The sequence below is a fragment of the Lonchura striata genome, chromosome 6, assembly GCF_046129695.1.
Source record: "Lonchura striata isolate bLonStr1 chromosome 6, bLonStr1.mat, whole genome shotgun sequence".
Classification (NCBI taxonomy): domain Eukaryota; kingdom Metazoa; phylum Chordata; class Aves; order Passeriformes; family Estrildidae; genus Lonchura; species Lonchura striata.
This window is the reverse complement of record NC_134608.1, coordinates 37,561,631-37,582,841: the sequence shown is the minus strand read 5'-3', so window position 1 is coordinate 37,582,841 and position 21,211 is coordinate 37,561,631. Positions and strand designations below refer to the sequence as shown.

General features: G+C 37.8%; 1 protein-coding gene across 2 annotated transcripts in view; it reads right to left on the bottom strand.

The window, feature by feature from the left end:
* The window catches only part of INO80 (INO80 complex ATPase subunit), a 64,937-nt gene that overhangs the window by 38,499 nt on the left and 5,227 nt on the right, over positions 1 to 21,211 (bottom strand). The window contains exons 2-17 of one of the 2 annotated variants that reach the window (XM_077784158.1): positions 21,006 to 21,078; positions 18,838 to 19,023; positions 17,407 to 17,573; positions 17,243 to 17,310; positions 14,405 to 14,566; positions 12,552 to 12,672; positions 11,107 to 11,321; positions 10,042 to 10,095; positions 8,379 to 8,582; positions 6,912 to 7,107; positions 6,652 to 6,719; positions 6,122 to 6,331; positions 5,476 to 5,556; positions 4,228 to 4,323; positions 1,578 to 1,637; positions 854 to 996 (exon numbers count right to left, since the gene is read on the bottom strand). In XM_077784158.1, coding sequence (XP_077640284.1) covers positions 854 to 996; positions 1,578 to 1,637; positions 4,228 to 4,323; positions 5,476 to 5,556; positions 6,122 to 6,331; positions 6,652 to 6,719; positions 6,912 to 7,107; positions 8,379 to 8,582; positions 10,042 to 10,095; positions 11,107 to 11,321; positions 12,552 to 12,672; positions 14,405 to 14,566; positions 17,243 to 17,310; positions 17,407 to 17,573; positions 18,838 to 18,980 — 1,988 coding nt within the window. In that variant the 5' untranslated portion in view covers positions 18,981 to 19,023; positions 21,006 to 21,078. The remainder of the gene's footprint in view (positions 1 to 853; positions 997 to 1,577; positions 1,638 to 4,227; positions 4,324 to 5,475; positions 5,557 to 6,121; positions 6,332 to 6,651; positions 6,720 to 6,911; positions 7,108 to 8,378; positions 8,583 to 10,041; positions 10,096 to 11,106; positions 11,322 to 12,551; positions 12,673 to 14,404; positions 14,567 to 17,242; positions 17,311 to 17,406; positions 17,574 to 18,837; positions 19,024 to 21,005; positions 21,079 to 21,211) is intronic. The other variant, XM_021533451.2, reaches the window with a different exon arrangement.

The following is a 21,211-nucleotide window of genomic DNA, read 5'->3' as shown; positions in this document are numbered from 1 at the left end:
TAAGTATCCTTTTTCCTCATTTTTAAAACAAAGCTTACTAAAAAAAAAAAATCTTATGATTGGAATAATTAATTTTCCAAAAGAAACAGGTACTTTGAATCAGAATGTCATGTATTTTTTACACTTTACAAGAGGAAGTGTATAGGCTACTGTGGCAGGAATGCTGAGATATGCATTAAAATCCTCTTAAAGGGATGCCTTCCCAAGAATGTTGAAGAGACAAACTTTGGTCAGAATGAGCCTTCATCTAATGCACTCCTTAGCTAACTGCGTACAGTGGCAACTTGGACAAAGGTTATGGGAAAGCAATTACAGAAATAAAGACAGACAAATCCATTACTTGAAAACAAACAGAAAATTTTCTGGCATAGAGTCTCATGACACAGATTGGGCTTTACTGCAGCCAACAGTATTCATGGGGTTCTGACCTTCATTCATGTCTGGAAGTGCCACTGAATAAAGACTCAAAATAATGCATTTAATGGAGTAAATATAAGCAATATAGGCTAAAGAATACAGACCATTCACTAGGCAGAATTCTGTGAATATTCAGGAGGGAAAGTGAACAGCATTTTACATTGTTTTGTTTAACTGTCCTGTGCTCCATACAAGTTTCTGCTCTAGAGCTACTTTTTAATTACATTTTACATATTTGAAAAATCTAAATGCAAAAAACCTAATGGATCAATCCAGTGTCAGAGAGTTATATAGATATTTAACTAGGTTAGATACTTAAGGGGTCTTATGTGTGTTAATTTTAACTTCTATCAATTTATGTTCTATTGATACTTTCTTGATACTCCTCCAAGAGGCTGATCCACAGAAAACATTTTGTTTCCAGTCAGTTTATTACCTGGAGCTACTCTTGAGTGCTTGTGCTTCATCCAGCACCATATACTGCCACTTCACCCGCTGGAAATACTTCACATCCTGCACTACCAGCTGGTAACTGGTAATTACCACGTGGAAAGGAGCATCCTGAGTATACAATGTCTTCTATAACCGCAAAAGGAGAAACAAATGTCCACATAATGTAAGTACATTGTCAGAGTTCACTGTCATTTCAGACTTCTGTATTACAAACTTCTCATTACAACTGCAATCTCCACAGCTGACTAATTAATAAAATTATTATATCACAGTTACTCAACTAGTGGACCTGGACTTCAGACTTCTAGATGCTTCTTAACATGCAAGACAAGACCTGGTACTGAACCCTAAAAAATGCTCTTGTTAAATAAGGAACAATCTTGACAGAACTGCAAGGATTCTGCATTGGGGTATCCTGAGCTAGGTTACTCAAACAGAATAATCAGTCCTTGACACTGAAACTTGCTTTATTTACAGAGCTCTTGTTCTTCATCTGAACACCACACCACATTGAATTGCCCTGTATGGTACTGCTCTTCAGCACAAGAGAAGTCTTCCACCTCATTATCTTCATGAAAATGCTACTACAGGAATTAAGAAACTCTAAATCCACACATTAGTTTAGTTTGGTGAGATGCAGCAACAGTTTCTGGTTTCTCTCTGCACAGAGAAAGACAGTCAAAGTACACACTTCATGCTGGTATTACCTGACTCCAGAACTTTCTGATCACCTTTCTATCATGGGGATTTCCCCAGTAAGGTAGCACCTGAAACAGTAAAAAAAAATAGAAAGACATGATTTTCAAATAACACCAGCTCTGGAATTTTACAGTCTGTAGTCTACAAAATTACATACTTCTTTCTCCAAAACAACAAAAAGGGAAATTATCTTTTTTATCATCAAGAAAAATCAGAAAACATTTAAAAATACTTCGAAAAAGAGCATTCCAAGTAAAGGTATCAAGACACTTGGCCTGATCAAGCTATGTTGAGAATCTAAAAATGCCCATTAGCATTTAGCACAAACCTTCTAGTCAGGTTTTTCTAAAAATTAAAAATTATACTTTGCTTATGGCAGAATGAGGTCTGCACTCAACTGCTATACTTAAAGTTGGAGGACTAGAAGGCTTGTTGCCTGTTTAAAAACCGCCATGGTCCTGTTGGTTTTCTATTTCAGAACTGACCCAGAACTCACCCCAAAAACCTGAGATGAAGTTAAAATGTCTGGCCTGGTTACATTTAATATAACAATTTTAAAAGCACGCATTACTGCCAAAGAAAGCTGTTAAACTATCTACAGTTCAAAACTGCACAGGTCCTATTACTCAGACCTTTGCAGAGCATTGACTCCTGTCACTGGTAAATAACACTGTACTGCCATCTCCTGCCTGGTGGAAACACAGCCAGCGAAGACAGAGGTTTGGGAGGGAGGAAGAATGCTGCTTTCTGAGGTGGGGAAAAGTCATACAATTTCAACTGACAGGTTCCAAAAGCCTTTAATTGATTACTCTTCCTACTGTTCTGTTTGTAAAACAACCAGACTGATTGAAAAGTGATTTGTCTTTTAGCTTACATATTCTGCCATGGAGATAAATTCACTGTGATTTACTACAAGCAGAACTGATTGCACACTTTTGTATGATTAGAGGAAGAAACAAAACTGGTTGAAAAAAAGATTGACTGAAGTTGTAAACATGTGACAGTAAGTTTAGAAAACTTCCTTTTAAAATGTGTTTTGCTCCATGGATGAGGTAAACATCAGCATGCAGTAAGATCAGCATGCCAAAGAACAGCTATACAATGCTATAAACAGTTTGGTGTTTAAGTCAAAAAAGAGAAAACTATCTTTTCACAAGCGTCCTGACTGCCTTTTCCAAACATTTGCTGTATTTCAATACTGAGAAGGAGAAAGCATAAACAGCTGCTTGCCCATTATATACAATGAACTGATCAAAGGAAGTGAGAGAAAGCAGACAGAATGGCCAACAGCTCTCAAGCTTTTAAATCAAGAGCTCCTAGTATTTTGGGCTATGAAAAGACATTAATAGATTATTTTCAGGTTGTGATGGCTTTTTTTTCTTTTGAGTACCTCCTCAATAACAGAAGTGTTTGTATTTCTTCATTAGTTACTCTAAAGGCTCAGCAATGCCTATTTATCCCAAAATACAAGTCACTTGAATAATCCAGTATGAATTATGCTCTAGCACAACTTCTCCTCACACAGATACCTCGAACTAAACAACACCACAACCAATGTACAGTCTCATCGGGATCTCCAAAGCTAGCTATTTGGTAAAAGCTAAATCCTTTTATTTTGCCCTGCCCCAGATCAAAAAATCAAATATCACTTATACTAATACATTCAAAGATTTTTCCTCAAGCTTTTTTAAATAGCCAAGACATTCAAACAATTAGCCTGATGTTACTGGTATACTGGTTACTCATAACTAGGTGTCTTCTACAGTTTTCTGTAAAAAGGAATATCTGATCTTTCAAGAAAAAACAATCAAGACTTCTTTATATCAAAAGTTATTATGTTAACAACCCAAATACTTAAATTATGATCTGTTCCTCTTTGCAGATGTAAATGCAAGCTTCTGACACTTTTGTCTATGCCGAATTCTGAAATTACAGTACTCTTTTAGCAGTACACATTTCTTTTCAAATTTTTCTTTGCAACACTCCAATGTTTTCCACTGGCAGACAGGTAAGCAGCTTGTTTTTCAGTAACTGATAGTTCCTTGCTTTCTAATTTACTGTTTACTATTTCTGTTTACTATGTTTTCATATGCACACTATATCTGAAGAACTCAATTTGTTTTCAATCGTTTTGTTCTAATCTATTTGTGCTTCACTTCTCTGCTTTTTCTTGATTATTAACTGCATGTCCATAGTTCTATTTTTCTGTAATAACTGCATTTTGCTTCCCTCTTACCTGTTCAGTGTTTGTTCACAAACAATCTTTATCTGACTCAAATTCCTATGAATGACTGAAAACACAGCTCTAACCCTGAAGACATTACATAAAACTTGGTATATAATTCTTGGTTCTGCTGCCAGGCCCACATGTTGAAATTATACATCCACTTGCTGACCTACTACAGTTCTTTAATGAGAAGGTGTCCTTAAGTCAGTGCAAAATGAAAACCATGTGATTAAAGAAAGAATATTTTGAAGCCCTAAATAACTAAACACTCCAGAAAAAACTAGGATGATGGAAAAAAATACCAGAGTATGTTCATAACAGAATTTCATATTCCAAGGTCAGTAAGCACCCAGATGTGACACAGAATTCAGGAGAACAAAATGGTTTGCTCTTGAGGAAACAGAAAGAACTTCCTTGGACATGCTTATTACCTTAAATTTAGGTACAAATCTGGCAAACTCCTGGTGCCAGTTATTCAGAGTAGAGGCAGGTGAAATGATTAAAAAAGGTCCCCAGATGTTCTCTCTCTGGAAAACACACATAAAAAAAATTAAATTTAAAAAAATAATTGAAGGGAGGTGTTACAGAGATGGTTTGTATGCTTTAATCTACTAAACAACAGTGGCTACATGAGAGGGAATGGTTTGCAAAATAGCAAAACTCTCCCAGCACAGCAGGGTGATACAAAATCAAACAGAGCAGATCTAATGTTTAACCAACTTATTTCATAACAGCAAAGTTGTTCCCAGAACAAACTCCTTTGTTTCTGAGAGTAGCCACATGTATGTTACTAACATCCCCTGTCATTTTGATAAGGAAAAGAACTTCAGGTGGCATTGAAAAACTTTGTTCTGCCACATCACAAATTACAGTATGCTCTGGTGGTCAATACCTGAGTTGATCAATTAATATATTAGCAGTTACCAGCTGGCCCTCATAAGGGATGGGCAGAAAAATAAAGTTTTGTGTAACCTTCCAAAAACCTCAAGGTGCAGTGACACAAGAAGACAAGCTTATCTTGTTATTTCTTCCATACAGACGAGGTCAAGAACCTTCAGCTTTGCACACCTTTACAGTATTTTGGCCAACAGTACCAGAAACAAAGAAATGCACATAATTGTCACTTGGTCACTAGTGGCAGCTAATTTCGCTTCTCATATCACTTCATTGATTATCTCCTATTTAGGGCAAGTGACTGGATTGCAATCAAGACCTTCATTTTTTTTAATAAATCTGTCTATTTCTGCACTACGAAATAAGGTCCTATTGCTAATTCTGTTTTGTTTATCTGCCCTGGCACAGAAGAATCACTATGCTGCCTAAAAAACCCCACTGGAATATGGAAATTAATGCTAATTGCCAAAAAGCTCAGAATTTGAGCACTTTGATCTGTAAAACTCAGTGAACCATCCAAGTGTGCAACTTGTTCTCTCCTAAGGCTTTTACATTCAGTTCAAGTGAGAAGATTTTACTCTATGTATAAATGAAAACTTTATAATATAAATAAAAGTTGACATACATACATATTTATAACTATTTCAATGGTTCCATCTGAAAATAATGTATAAAACACTCTTTAAGACATTTAAGCTTTATAATCCAAAATTCCTTTCCAACATGTGAAAAGTATACATCTTCTATCATGCATACTACCCAGGAACAAGCTATAATCCACCTACCTCAGCCAGATGTGCAAGGAGAGCAATACTTTGTACTGTTTTACCCAGACCCATTTCATCCGCCAGGATTCCATTGATGCCCTGCAAAAGATCCATAAATGAACACCTTTGCTTTACTACTTTTTAAGCTACAAAGAACTAGGAGAACAGTTGCTACTGAATTGAGCGGGAACAGCCCGACTGTAACACTGAAACTCTATCATCTCTTGCATCTGCTCCTGAGAGGTAATTGATCTCAACTGTATTTCATTCATCTCTCAGTTGAACTCTTCCCCTAAGCCTCTCCGCACTTCATGATCCCATTGTGACCTGGGAACACTCACAAGGACAAGGCTGCCTGCAGTTTATCTGCTGACCCAAACCTGAAACAGTATGCAACTCCAAGCAGGCAAAGTCTCCTCCATGTATGATCTAAGTGATAAACAGCTATATAAACCACATGAAGAATAGTGAACTTGAAGCCCCATTCAAAGCTGTTATGTCCTAAATAATGTTACGTGGACTACCTAACATTTTTCTTTCTTCCAAATACATTAAAGATCAACTATACACAGTGTATTTTTAAAAACAGTAGATTTCTTTTGCTAGCTTTAGTGACTTAAATAATACTAGAAGTTATGAAAATTTGCAAGATGCACTAATATACCTGCTCATATAGGTTGGCCAGCCAATTCATGCCTTTCAGTTGATAAGCTTTCAGTTTTCCATTGAAAATGGTAGGCTGTGGAATATCTTCTCCTGCTCGGATAGATGGGTTTGCTAAACTGTAGCTTTCTCCAAACCCAGTACCGGACTTGTTAGCAGCTCGTAAAGCAGCAGCCCGGCTCTCCTTTGCATCTTCATCAAATGATCTGGTCTGAACAAGAAAAGGAAGGTAATGCATAAGATGGTGAATATATTAATTTATCAAGAAACTGTAGTGTAAAAGGCTTTACAATTTACATTAAGACATGCTACTCGCCAGAAATTTTAGAGAAAATGAGCCTGTTTCTATAGCCCAAATCCGTATACTCTGGCTTTATACTTGTTTAACACAAAATGTGTCAATGGAATTAAATTCAAATCTGGCCCCCAGATTAACCTATTTGACTTGGCTGTTATGAAAGATCCTGGTGCTGTGGCCTCTGCCAATTACTTTGCTTGCTCTTCTTCTTCATGGATGCAAAAAATACATACCCGGGCTTGATGAATCTGGTAAGCATCCTCAGCATTCTTCAGAGCTTGGGCCTTGTAATAGTTGCTATCTGAAAATACCATACCCATATTAGAGCTCTGGATCAGTAACCCCCAAACACACAGATCAAGTCCAATAATTGCAGCAGTCCTTCTTGCAGAGAAGGATGTTGTGCTTTAAATTGTTAGGTCTGCACAATAACACACAAAGTACAGTAAATTTCAAAAGAGTGGAAGGAAAGGACTGCAGATGAATCACTTACCATAATCTTCTTGGGTGATGTTGACCACTACTCCTCCACCAATATCAATCTGCCTTTGGGTAGAACTGTCTTCCAGTTTGCGCAGGATTTCCTCCTGTATCCCATCATGTCCAATATCTCGTTTCCGACTCATAAAATGGGCATACAATTCAGTTTGTGTGATCAGGAAGTTCAGTTTTCGCTGCTGTCTCTTAGCCTAAGAAAAGAGCATTTCCCAAAAAGAAAAGAAGGGGGAAAAGAGACAGGAGAACAGTTCAATGTTAAAAATATAATTTTAAAAAATCATCTAAATTATGTATCAACAACCAATCTATCTAGATTATGTTAAGCACATCACTTTGTGAAGTGCTACATTAGCTGCACATAAGAACACTGACCAACTACATAAATATCTATACTAAAATATTAAAAATGTTGTAAATTAAAAGTTTTTTAAAGCTCAGTAATCATGAAAAAAACACCATAATCTAACAAAAGAAAGTTTAAATGTTTTGTTTACACTGAAAAATTAAAATATCAAGAAAAAATAGCACAACTGTAGTGGTCTATAGTAAAGGAACTCAGCAGTTAAGATGCTCTCATGGCAACCTCACTCCCACATTCTGTTACTTATTAGTAGAGGGAATTATGGTAGTACACATGAGTACATCAATAGGTAATATAGTTGAGATATTATCATTACTCAGCATTCCACAAGGCATTGCAGAAGCTCTGTTCACCCTTAGGCTTTGGCAAAAAATGCTGCAGTTAAAATTTGTTAATCTATGTCAGCAGAAAACTTTACCAAATGCCAATGAATTTGCAAGAGAGAAACACAATAAATACATGCATAATTTAAGCATTATAATGACTTATATTTATGTTTTAAGATTCAACCTTTCCTCATATCAGGTATACATATCTAAAATAACAACCACAGTTTCACTAGAGGGCTTTTACAAGGAAACTCTCCTAAATTCAATCCCTTTTACTCTGTAATAGAGTTCAGGAAGTCGTCAATTGGCCAAAAAAACCGCAAGCACAGAAAAATTCTCTGCCCCATACATAACTAACAGAATCATCTTACAGCAGGGAAAAAAAAAAAAAAAGAACAGGACAAAAAAATTCAATGTTAATGAAAAAGTGTCATTCCTTCCGGACCCAGAAAGATGTACAAACCATCACAAAATATTGGCCCTTACCAACAACGTGTTGTGTATGTCTGTGAAACATGCCCAGCTTCTTTGATTCCTTCCTCAATTTCACTCAGTGATAAAGAATTTATGCAATTTGAAAGGTTTTTTTAATCACCTCTTGCTAACATTAGAGTAATTATGTAAAGAAAAATAAGACAGCAGAAGATACATGTGGAATAGCACCAAAACAGAACAAATAACTGAATTCCATGGCTTTAGAAAGTCAAACTATCCAGTCACTTCTGTGTCTCCTCAGCATATTATAAATCAGCAATCTGTCATTTTGCTGTACCTCTCTCATCTCCTCATCCAGCTTGCGTTGCTCCAGAGCCTCCTTCTCAGCTCGTTTCCGATGCTCTTTTTCCACCTTTTCATACTTTTTCCAATAGAGAAGCATCTCCTTGGTGAGACGACGCGCTCGTGGTAGAGTTTCCTTACAGTTTTTCTGGGCTTGGATAGCAGCTCTACGGACCTCCCTCATGCACTGGTGGGCCAGCTAAAAGGAAATAAGATTTGGGAACAGTGGTAAAATGGGCAGATTGTAAAGAAAGCCAGAAATAAACAGTGTCAGATTTAATTATAACTAAGTCTGATACTTCAAAAGAAAAAAACCCTGTGATACTTTACTCAGCAGCAATGCTTCTGAAATGGCATGAGAGAATGCAATCTCCCAAAAACATTCTGAGATGGTGGAGAATATAAAATCTGAAGACAGTTTCAGCATGGAATAATACATAAAAAACTGATCTGATGGATAGGTCCTTGAAAGGGACTCAGAAGAACAAAATTCAAAGCTTACCTACAGCTCTTACTCACCTATTTCTTGACAATTTTCTGGGGTTATTTTTTCACTTCAATAACAATATATTTAAGAATACTGCAATAGCAGTACTGGTGGAACACAATCTTGTTCACATTAATACACAGAAAAGTGATGGGGCATTCCACAGTTTTGCTACTATTTCATGAAGCATAAGAAAATGCAATTTTTTTGGTCAAGTAGAAATAATTTGATGTCATTGCAATAGTGATCAAAATTGCTGGGTTTTTGAGTTTGTGACAGTTTTTTCTTCCACCAAAATTTGCACATCAACAATTTGAACATACAGATTTAAAATGATAAAACAAAATGAAGGCAAAAGAAGTGGAACTTTAAAATATGTAAATTCTACTGGCCAAGTTCCTTAAACATACAAGCAAGTCCCATTTTCTGCATCCCTTACAGAGAAAATGCTCCCTTTCTCAATAATGTATATACAGAACAGGGTAAGTCCTACACCACTTTGTCTCTAACAATTCTCAGTCATATATATACTTGATTACCTTTTCATCATTAGCCATAGAAATGAATCAGACACCTGAGCATAACCCCCTGAAAAGTGCTAAGAAAGCTGTTACCCAGTGTTTGTAAGTAAAGTTCTATAGGTAGAAACAATGTTGATTCTCAGAGAAGACTCTCAGACGAAGATGGATTGCTTTTGCAATCACTTAAGCTGAAAACTGTTCTATTTTATTCTCAGGCCCTCTACATATTTATCTAAATTAAAGCACTTAATATTCCAAGAGCCCCTTTGATTTAATCCAGAATGCTTAAAACCAGCAGGTTTTAAGTAGTGGATAGATGGGCAACTCAAAATTTGAAGTGTACCAAGCCACTACTGTACAGTATCAAAGATTAGTAAATTTAGTATGCATAAACTAAATCTTTCAAAAGCCAGAAATATCTCATGAAAGGAACTCATGTTGCTTGTTTCATCTGTTGCTCATGAAACAGGACAAAACAACACAACTAAAAAATGAAAAGGCTTATAATAAATCACAATCACTTGTATACAGTGCTTTCTCCTATACTGTCTGCTAGTATAGTCAGAATTGTAAGAAACAGAAGAAACATGGAGAGGTTACTGCTTATTACATCCAGTACAATAAACAGTATGAAATTAAACACCACCCACCTTTTTGCTGTTGGTTAGGAAGAGGTTACGAGCTGAAGCTTTCTGTTTGTATGCCTGTAAAAGAGCACAACCTGTAAATTAGTTAAGGGATAATGGCATCACAGTATTTTTAAAAATCACTATCAAGTCTTCAGCAGGTAAATGTACCAACTTCAGTCATGCACACTACTGCGTAATTGAGAATAGGTACTGTAAGTATTCATTTTGACTGAAACAGGTTTTCATTCTTAAATTACTGAAGGAATACCTAAATATATTCCACATCCTGAAGGATGCATGCAAAACACCTCCTTTTCCACAATTGTTTCTTTAATTACTACTGTTGCAAAGCGGAGTTCTCCTATTCCATTTTTATCACTGAGGACAACAATATTTTCCACTGTTTCCCAAAGATGTAAAGAATATATGTAGCTCCCATGTTCTTCACATGACCAAAATTAGCATTTTGAAAAAATATGGTCTCTCTCACGGCACATATCATTTGTTTAGCTTTTAAGTTCATAAAGGATGATACAGTCATGACTTGTTGTAACTTCCTAGAATTCAAAGTCTGCTAACTGTGAATTTCAAAAAGCAGGTTCTAAGGTCCACTATGACTATCTCAGAAAATCCCCAACAGTGAACCCAACCTACTGCTTCAATTGTGCCTGAAGCTTGTACTGTAAATGATACAAACACTTTTCCCTAATCTGTTTCTGAGGTAAGGTTTCAAAAACGCAGGTGCTGTGACTAAAACACCCTTTTCTGAATTCTGCTGTAAACCTAGATACTGGTTTGCTCTATATTGCCATCCTGTAGATCAGTGTGAGTACCTGCCAGAGCTTATTGCACTTTTCATTGCCGAGGGTTGAATAGCCATGGCAAAGCACTACATAATCCTTTTAGGTACCACTGGTGATATTTCAACTACACGTTGCTTATGGATTACAGAATTCCAGATAGGTCATTAATGACCACCAGAAAAATCAGATCTTACTTTACTCTAAGTGTCAAGTCCCCACTAAGTTGATTTGCTATTTCATTTTCTGGCATCGTTACTGATCTACTGCCATTAGCCAAGCTCACCTTTGGTAACTCCTTTTTAACAATGCTAAGCCACACTTTGCGCCGACGTGCATTAAGTTGCTCAATAGACAAATGCTTTTTCTTGGACCCAGGTGGTGGTGTATCGTGGGAAAACTTGGCAAAAACTTTGGTCTGATGATGGTGGTGTCGTGGTGACTCCTCTGAAGAGAGTTCTTCATCCCGTCTCCTCTTTTTTTTTACTTTTTTCAACTTACCTGCATGGCAAAAACAATCATAAAAATACATTTCTATTTTTTGGGTACATTTAATCAGGCACCTTTCCTGAGTAAATTTTCCTAATCAGTCTATATGTAGAACCAACAAAAAAGTCAAACTTATCCATGTTTCCCAATTCTGGTACAGTTAATTTATACTCTTAGATATTTCCTCATTAATTTATAATGGAAAGATTTTCCTGTTTAATAGAGGGGTGAAATGCAATTACTTCCACCCAGGGAAACATGCCTTTAGAGTTAAAATGTCTTGGACTTGGTGCATGTTTCTTGCTTTGCAGCAAAATTCTACTTGAAGATACATAAAGGCAAGACTTTTAAAGGTGACAACATAATCATTTGGTATAATAAGTCTCAAAGCAAACTTCTCAACAAAGAGAAGACTGCATTGAAAGAGATTGGCATGTTGTCATGTCATACTAGTTTTCAGAGGAAACTGATACTGGTATAAAATATTAAAAATGTTCACTGTGAGTATGCAAAATTATGGATGCTGCAAGATTAATGGAGAAAAAAAACACCACAGTTAAAGGAACTTGCAAAAAGAATGGAAGCCAGACTGAAATAATGCCTTTAAAACACAGCTCAAATTTAAGTACTTACACTAAGAGAATTCACCTTACATTGACAGCTCATAGCCTCTGCTTCCTTACAGATTTACAACTACTGCCAGCCCAAACAAGAAAGGAAACTGTACTTCCTGGCAAATGTGCATCTCAGAAACTCCAGCTGTTATGTCAGAGGTATAATTCTATACTAACTGACATCAAACATAAACTCCAAGTTCCCTCTATTTTCCTGAAACACTCACGCCCTGTAACTTCCTGATCACTAAAACTACATGTTCAGGAATAACTGCAGCAGGTGCTGGGTAAGTTCTTGCATTTTTCAAGGACCTATAATGTTTTCAAAATACTCTTGAGAAAATGGACCATGATATGAAACAATGCTTATGGATTCCAAACCACTGAATAAGGTCCACAAAGAAAATCTTAAGCCATCAACTCTCCAGTCACACACCTTTTTTCCACCTTAGCTTTCTAGAAACCAGATGATAAAGCATAATATTTTTCAAATACATTTTTCTTTGCCAGAACTTGGTATTTCCCTGCAAAACCCACAAGTCTTGAACATTTAGGTTTAATCAAAGGAAACAGTGTAGGAAAGTTAAACTATGGCAGCCATTTAAAAGCATGAGGATAGTGACTTTACCTTTTATTTTTTTCTCTTCTTTAAATTTCTTTTTCTTGGGCCCTAGCAGGTGGCGCTGCTGCTCGTAGTAGGGGTCGTAGGTAGAGAGCAGCCCCGCGCTGTAGTACTGGTACTGCTGCAACTGAAGGGGAGAGTGAGCAGGTATCAGAGACAGCCCCTAAACAAGCTCAGATCCTGAACATAAAGAAGAGATCAGGAAGCATGCACTTCTCCATATTTTGCATTTGTCATCAACTATCAGAGAGTGTCTAAAGTGAAACTGCTCCCAGGGCTGGCTTCCAAGTTCTGCACTGGGAACCAAGCCCACCTGGTTAAGAGGGAAGAGCACACAGTGAAGGTTGCACTTTCAAAACACTTCTCTGTCTTCCATACAGGTGCTACCCAGCAAGACAACACATTACATGAAGAGGTCCAATTATGGTCCTAACATTTGTTTTGCCTGTATTCCCAAATTACATACATGTTCTACTTTATCATTCCGAAGGATGTAAAAGGATGGGTTTAAAAAAAAAGGCATTTATAAGATTTTCATAAAGACAAACAACTTGAACACTCAGATTGTCAAGTAAAAATATAGCTGCCTCAGCATTTTTCCCTTAATGCCAATATATGCCCAGCATTATTCAAATGAAGTAGTGAAAAACTCCACACAGGTTACACATGAACAGGCAAATTAAAGGCAGTACTGCTCAGAAACTAAGTATTTAAAACCTAAGCATACTTCTAAATAATAGAGTATTTTTGAAAAGTGAGATCACAAGCATAAACAAACTTTTCTGATATATGTTCTTCTCCCTCCATAACTGTGTTCTGTCAATCCAACAATACACTCACTGGTTGCTTTCACTGGGTTTTATTTCTTATGAGTCTGGAAATAAGTATTTATGTAAAATCTTACAAAATTATGACCAGTGTAAAAATGTGGTGCATGAATGTTAGTGTAGCTATGCAGTATTTCAAGAAGCTAACACAATATTGGTTCAGAGCTTCACAAGTAAACAAAGGAAAGAAGTAGAGAGAAGCAAAGACCTGTGTGGGAAAATACTTCTTCACTCTTCTGGAGAAATTTGAAAATAATATAAAATAAGAAGACAAATTTTAACCTCCGACACATTCTCAGATAACAGAATAGGATAACCTCCTTAATTTAAGACTTTCTGCTGCAATTCAAATCAGCAGTGACCATTTCTGCAAAAGCCCTTATAATTTGAAGAAATACATTATCAGAATCAAAGCAGCCATGGAATTTGGCTTACTATTAAGAAAATTACAAAAATGCTGCAGACTATTTTCTTCTAAGGGAAAGAAAAAGAATATCAAAAGAAAATCCAAAACAAACAAAAAGAAGGTAAAAAGAAAGAAATAGAGTCAAGTAAAACCTCAAATCCTGACAGAAAATGACAAGGTAGTAAACTAGGTACTCCCTTTAAAGACTGTAAACATCACCTTACTATTCATCACTTCAATTATGATATAAATACTTTCGAATAGCAGCTACCACCTGTATTAGAATTTAACTTGCAGCATCTCCGTTTTCATATACATTGCATATATATCATCCAAATCTGTATTTGGTCTAGTGACTGGGACAGAGCATTGTGGAAACTATATATAACATGTGCCAGTACTAGATACATACATTACTGACAGATTCACAGCATCTTTCATTCTATGTATGGAATTCATTAAATAACCCTTGACTAAAAGTGCTGTTAGGTAGTTACTGACTACCAAACAGTGTATTTTCCAGTTCACTAAATTATGAGTTTTTACAAAAACATAAGAGCAGTCAAAATAATGCAGTTAAAAGAAAGAATAAAAATCAAGAAAATGTAAAAATTCTGACTTTTTACCTCTTTGTCTTTGCTATATTTACTTTGATGCAATTTCTTATACTTGTGTAATCGCAGCATATCATGAAGTTCCTCCCTTGAAAGAGAAAACTCTTCTTCCTCCTCTCCATCCTCATCACTTGGTGAATCTGTGTCACTGGAATCATCACTCAGAAGGATACTCTAACAAGAATAAATGGAAACGAATTTAACAATCCCAAGTCCCTGTGCTGAATTGTTTATTTATGCAAAGCACTCTTGAGCCTATACCTAACAAAGAGGTGTGGGTCTCACCCAACAATACTTGGTACTTACAACGTGTCCATCTAAAATGCCTCATAGAAAATAGTTTTCTGAGGAGTAGACCAGTATAGCAGTGAACTCAATATGCATTTTCTGATTTGGAGGAAAGCAGTTTTCTGTTAGTTTGTCATAGTTAAATCATTTTAGTCCACTTTGTCTGTGGTCTCAGAAAAGCAGCAGTGAGAAAAGACAGGTAACAGCAGGGGTATTTTATGATGTGTCATTTGCTTCCCTACCCCATTTGTAGTCTGTCCCACTATTCTACCACTTCTCCCTGCATCAGTTTCTGTAAGTTTGGCTCCTGTTCAACCGCTTGGCAACATGTTTTTGCTAACTTGAGATGCCTGCAATACAGTGAAAAGGCAAAGACAGCATAGAGCCACCATTCCACTCTCTTCTGCCATCCTCACTGAGACCTTGTACTGAGTTCAATTTAAAAACAAAGTTTCAGTCAAGTCCCAAATCTCCATTTCACAATAGATTAGTTTAATTTAAAAGTAATTCAGATTCTGAATGTAAACTAACTGCCAAGTCCACCACTAAACTGCATTCCCATGCACTACATCCACATGCCTTTTGGACACCTCCAGGAATAGCGATTCCAAAACTTCCCTGGGCAGCCTGTTCTAATGTCTGACCATTCTTCCCAGTGAATAAAATTTTACTATTATACAATCTAAACCTCCCCTGGCACTTGAGGCCATTTGTATTGCCCTATTGCTTATTATCTGGGAGAGAAGATTCATCCTCACCTCACTACAATCTCCCTCCAGGGAGTCCCCCCCAAATCTCCTTTTCTCCAGGCTTAATATCCCCAGCTCCCCCAGCTGCTCCTCCTAAGGCTTGTGCTCCAGAGACTTCCCTAGCTCCATTGCCCTTCCCTGGACCTGCTCCAGCACCTCAATGTCTTTCTCATTGTGAGAGGCCCAAACTGGACACAGGGTTCAAGGTGTGGCCTCACCAGGACACCAAGTACAGGGAGAAAATCACTGCCGTGGTCCTGCTGGCCACACTACTGCTGATATAGGTCAGGCTGCCATTGACCTTCTTGGCTATTTGCACACTGCTGGATGTTCACTGCTGTCAACCAGCACTCTCAAGTCCTTTTCTGCTGAGCAGCCTTACAGCCACACTTCCCCCAGCCTGTAGTACTGCATGGGGTGGTTGTGACCCAAGGGCAGGACATTTACTTTGTTGAACCTCATGCAATTGGCCTTGGCCTATGATCCAGCCTGTTCAGAATCCTCTGCAGAGCCTTCCTCCCCTCCAGAAGATCAACACTCCCACCCAACTTGTCTACAAGTAACTGAGGGTGCATTTGATCACTTCATTCAGATCACTGAAAATAGACAATAAACAGGACCAGGCCCTGGGGATCACCACTGGAGCTACCACCAGCTGATCTAACTGCAGGCACCACCACTGTCTGGACCCAGCCATGCAGACAGTTTTTCACCTGGTAAACCAGGCACCCATCCAAATGTGAAAAGCCACCTTGTCAAGGAGAATGCTGTGGGAGATGGTGTCAAAGGCTTTACTGAAGTCTAGACATACATCCACAGACTTTCCTTCATCCATTAGACAGGCCACCTTGTCACAGAATATGATCAGGTTGGTCAAGCAGTGTGAGAATCCAGGGCTTCCCTCTGGCTGCCCTGGAAGGCCTGGGACCCTGGTAGGGGATCAGGAACCCCCCTGGACAGAGCCCCGAGAGACAGTCTCTGATCTCTGTCCATGGAAAAGAGTTTTCAATCTTACAGGATAAATTACAAGATCTGAGTTTTTGATATAAGTAATAATTAAGTGTAGCACGGGTGCAAAAGTGAAATTTTAAGTTTCTAGATTAGGGGTTCAAAGGGGACAAGATGGAGGAAATTGGGTGAGTCTTGTCCTTTTTCTCCTTCTACATGCCCTCCCTGTTTCACTGTAGTGTTGGCATTTTTCTATTGGTTTAGGCTGGGGACACACTGTTCAATGTAGGTGATAGATATTGGCACGTTATTGTAAATACAGCACAGGTAGTTTCTGGTATATAATGTTTGTAACATCCCACTGAGGGCAGAGCCCCACACGCTGCCCTGCAGGACAGACCTGCAGCAGGGCAGCAGAACATGTTAGAGATAAACAAGAATAAACAACCTTGAAGACCAGCACAGATGAATTATAGCTTCTTCTTTGACAACGGGGCAGAAAGACAGACACTTTCTACAAACTTGGAATCATCAATACCTCAGATTCCAACAAAGCAGGACCTGACTTTCATAAACCCATGCTGGCTGGGCCTGATCCCTGGTTATCTGGCACATGCTGCGTGATGACACTCAAGATGATCTGCTCTATAACCTTTCACAGAGCACCAAGGACAGGCTGACAGTTCTGTAGGTCCCTACGCCCTCCTGACAGCTTTTCTTGTAAATGGTTGTCATGCTTGCAAACTTTCAGTCAACTGGGGCCCCCCTGGTTAGCCAGGACTGCTGGCAAATGACTGAGAATAGCTAGGTGGGTAACTCTACTCACAGATTCCACAATAGCTGCATTTCTTTCCCACATTCTTACCTTCAGCCACTTTCTGCTTTTCTTCAGTTTGGAAAAATTATACAAGCTCCCTTTTTCAGACTTTGGTTCTGTTTACAGAAAAAAATAAAAAATGAAGTTCTTAAGAATAATGCTTTTCCAGACTAACCCAAAGAAAGCAGAGATTCAACCCAGTACATGCCTACCTGGCTGAAGTACTCCATTCAGGGAATGTGTGTTCAGCATCCCAGAATTCCCTGCTCCAGAAGACTCTCCAAGAAAGGTGTCTGGAGGCTCTTCCTTAACTTGCATCAGGGGATCCCCAGACTGAGGCAGCAAAGGATTGTCATCCAATCCATCTTCACTTTCATCACTGCAAGAAGATCCATAATACAGTGGCAATGACAGGAAAATATTCAAAAGAGAAGATGTCCATCCAACTTTCTTACATAAGGGCATTTGTCTAAAGGTTTGAGAATTGAGACAGGTTCAGATGTAATTTTACACATTAGAAATATTGCTGTTAATAATTTCCCAATTAACCCCTTAGCAATAGTTAATCATGAGATCAGCCTGGCTATGTTATCAACCTGCCCCTCCAGTCTTTAACTAGGTGTCTAGTTTTAGAAGCATGAACTACGCAAGTCAAACCAAAGAACAATATTGTCATGCTCACTGAGACATGTGAGAAATGTCCCAGATACACCTTTTCTAATCATTTTGTGGCTCTTAATACATGCTTATAAATATATCTGTTATATGCTGCCCATTCTGTTACCAGTTCTGTAACTCTGCAATTCTGAAACATTGATGAAATGAAATATGTACTTGTTTTGGGACAGAAACACACACTGATGTTGCCTCATTGCTACAACTTACACAAATCCTGCATCTGATAAGTCTTTCCATTTTTTTTTATGACTAAAGGCTGTAAGTGTCCCTGAAAATATACTTAGCCCTTCCTCTTTCTACTTTTTGCAGACAAAAAAAGTTTTGGCCACTAGCTAGAAAAAAAGAACTTTAGAACATTGTACTAATTTGTACATGAGCTGGTAGCACATTATAGTTCACTATGAACTGAGAGAAGCATAGTCCAAAATCTTTCATACAACCATAGAATATCCCAAGTTGGAAGGGAGTCACAAAAGCCTTTAAGTCCAACTCCTGGCTCTGCACAGGAGAATCCCCAGGAATCACACCATGTGCCTGAGAGTGTTGTCAAAATGCTTCTTGAACTCTGTCAGGCTGGTGCTGTGATCCCTTCCCTGGGGAGCCTGTTCCAGTGCCCAACCACCCTCTGGATAGAGAACCTTTCCCTAATATCCTGCCTAAATCTCCACTGAACAAAACTTCATTCAGTGACAAAACTTCTGGTGTCAGTGGCCACCAGAGAGAAGAAATCAGAAAAAATTTGCTTCAGGAACTCAAAGCTAATGCTAGATTTATTATTAAATTTAATAGTATTTTTTATATTTCCTCTTCTCTAATCTAAGTGACCTCTCCTCCTTTAAAGCAGAAGAGTTTCTAATGAACAAGTCACAGATAAATTCTTAATATGGTGTTGGTGGGGAACAGTATTATAAAAATGCCTGTCTTTCCTTGGCACTCCCAAGGGAAAGTAGAAAAGCTTTTGGTACCTGGATATACTCCTGTTAAAGATGGCAGATGTCTGTCGTAGGAACTGATCCAGTTGCAGAGCTTTTTCCAGGTATTGCAGATAGAGGGGTTTTGCCAGCTCTGAGCAGCTGCCATCCTCCCTGGCACTCAGCTCTGAGGCCATAGAACAAACTTCTCCTCATGCACAGGTGCCTCTGAACACACAGCTGTGAAAGGAAACAATGGCCATCAGCACCACAACTCCTCTGAAAAGAGCAAACCTGGGGAGCAGACAGATCTACCAAGACAATTCTTGGCAAAAGCTTGGGTTGCACTTAACAGGCATAGTAAACAAAGAGAAGTTGTCATTCAACTTTCCACCACAGCCACAAACTAGATTCTTAGTTTTCTGGTTTATGATTTTGTTGGTTGCTGTTTGATAGTAACAAGCACTGTTTTAACCTAGTATGATAATCCAAGTGGTGACATAGAAATTCAAAGTATTATGATGACAGTCCTCAAGCAACTAAGTAAGCTTTCATCATTATTAAAGATAACATGTTTAGCCCTGAACAGAAGGCATATATATATAATAACTGACTCCAAAAAAGAAAGAAGTACTAAAAATATCTCTGTTGTTTTTACCATTCAGTTCACAGCTACAGTCTACTGAGTACTTCTAATATTTCTCCTTTACCTTACAGCAATGCTCTTTCAATACTGAAAATATAGGTGTTACCTGTTGGCAAACGAGCTACAAAACCTTTTCCTTCTGAAGCGCAACTGTTATTTCATTAAATAAAAATACAAAAAAAGCAACTTGCAACATACTTTTTAATATTTACAAATTTAGAACGTATTCTAGCATTATGCTTTTCAACTAGTAGAAACTGTCCACCTGATTTTTTTTTTTTAATTGTTCTCTGGATTTAAGATTCTTAATAAAGCCAAATGCACCCCCCTGCAATATTTGCATACTACATACTCTAGAAACAAAGGTATCAAAACATTTCATTGCTCTGTCAACTGCAGTTTTCTTTTCCTTCAACTACAAAGGACATCGTAACAACTGTTACAGTAATAGCTCTGCCAACTCAAATTTTACTTTTCTTTGACTACAAAAGATGCCATCACTGTTAAAATAATAGTGAGAAAGTTATGTGATTTCCAAAGCCAGAGTTGTTACTGCATAAATCAAAGTGCTGTCAAGATCTTAAATATTTACAAACAAACAAACAAACAAACATATCAAGTTTTTACTTCTGGTGGAGAACAAAATCATAGAATGGTTTAGGTTGAAAAGGCCCTTAGAGAACATCTAGTTCCAACCCCCACCATAGGCAGGGACACCTCTCACTAGAACAGGTTGCTCAAATTAAAACAGTCAGACTTAGATTAATTGTTCTTCTGAAGGATTCTTCTGGTTTCTATCACATCTTACTACAAAACCTGAATCAAATTCCACATTAATTTAATGAAAGACATATATTTGTTCAATTATTATATCACCAACTGAATTGTTTTGTGCTTATGTAAGTGAACATCCAGATTGAGTATCCAATCTTCAAGTGGTTCTCTCTTCACATATACAGATCCAAACCCCAGCATCTAACCTTCTCTTTTATCCTCCAAAATTACAGAACAAATTCAGAACTTCAAAGTTACAATATAAGTGATTCTCATCTTAAGACTAATGGCTGTGCTTGAAAAAGAGCAAACTGTATTATTTCTTAATAAATACTGTGTCTTGAGTTAACATCCTCATCCACAGAGAATAACCAGTAACACACCAGAATTCATTAGATAAGGTAACAGCTCTGTGATAAAAATACTTTTTAGACTGAAGCTTTCTACATAATAGGTCCTTGCATACCTGACAGCAATTGAATGACTGAACTCTGTCACCAAATCCTCCTTTCCAGCAGAACTTAGCAACACCTGAAAGCTTTCCCTATAAGGGTAGTAAGATGCACATTTTCCAAGCAACTTTCATCTACTTATGTCAAAATGCTTAACAGGCATTTGAAAGCAAACCAACCAAACAAAAAAATTAAAACCAAGAACTGTCTTCCAAGAGAGAGGAAGACACAAAATGAACCACAAAATCATTTTGGTTGGGAAAGACCTCTAGGATCATCAATTCCAGCTGCTAATCCAACACTGCCAAGTCCACCACTAAACAATGTCCCCAAGTGCCACATCCACACACCTTTTAAATACCTCCAGGGACAGTGACTCAACCACTTGCCTGGGCAGCCTGTTCCAATGCTTGACAACCCCTTCTGTGAAGAAATTAAATAAAAGGCTTAAAAAATGAGAGGAAACATGAAACTTGTGCCTCTAATGGAAGAGACCATTCATGAGGTGGTAGAAAAGAACACCTTGAAGGTGAAAGGGGTTTTCCTTTCCTTATGA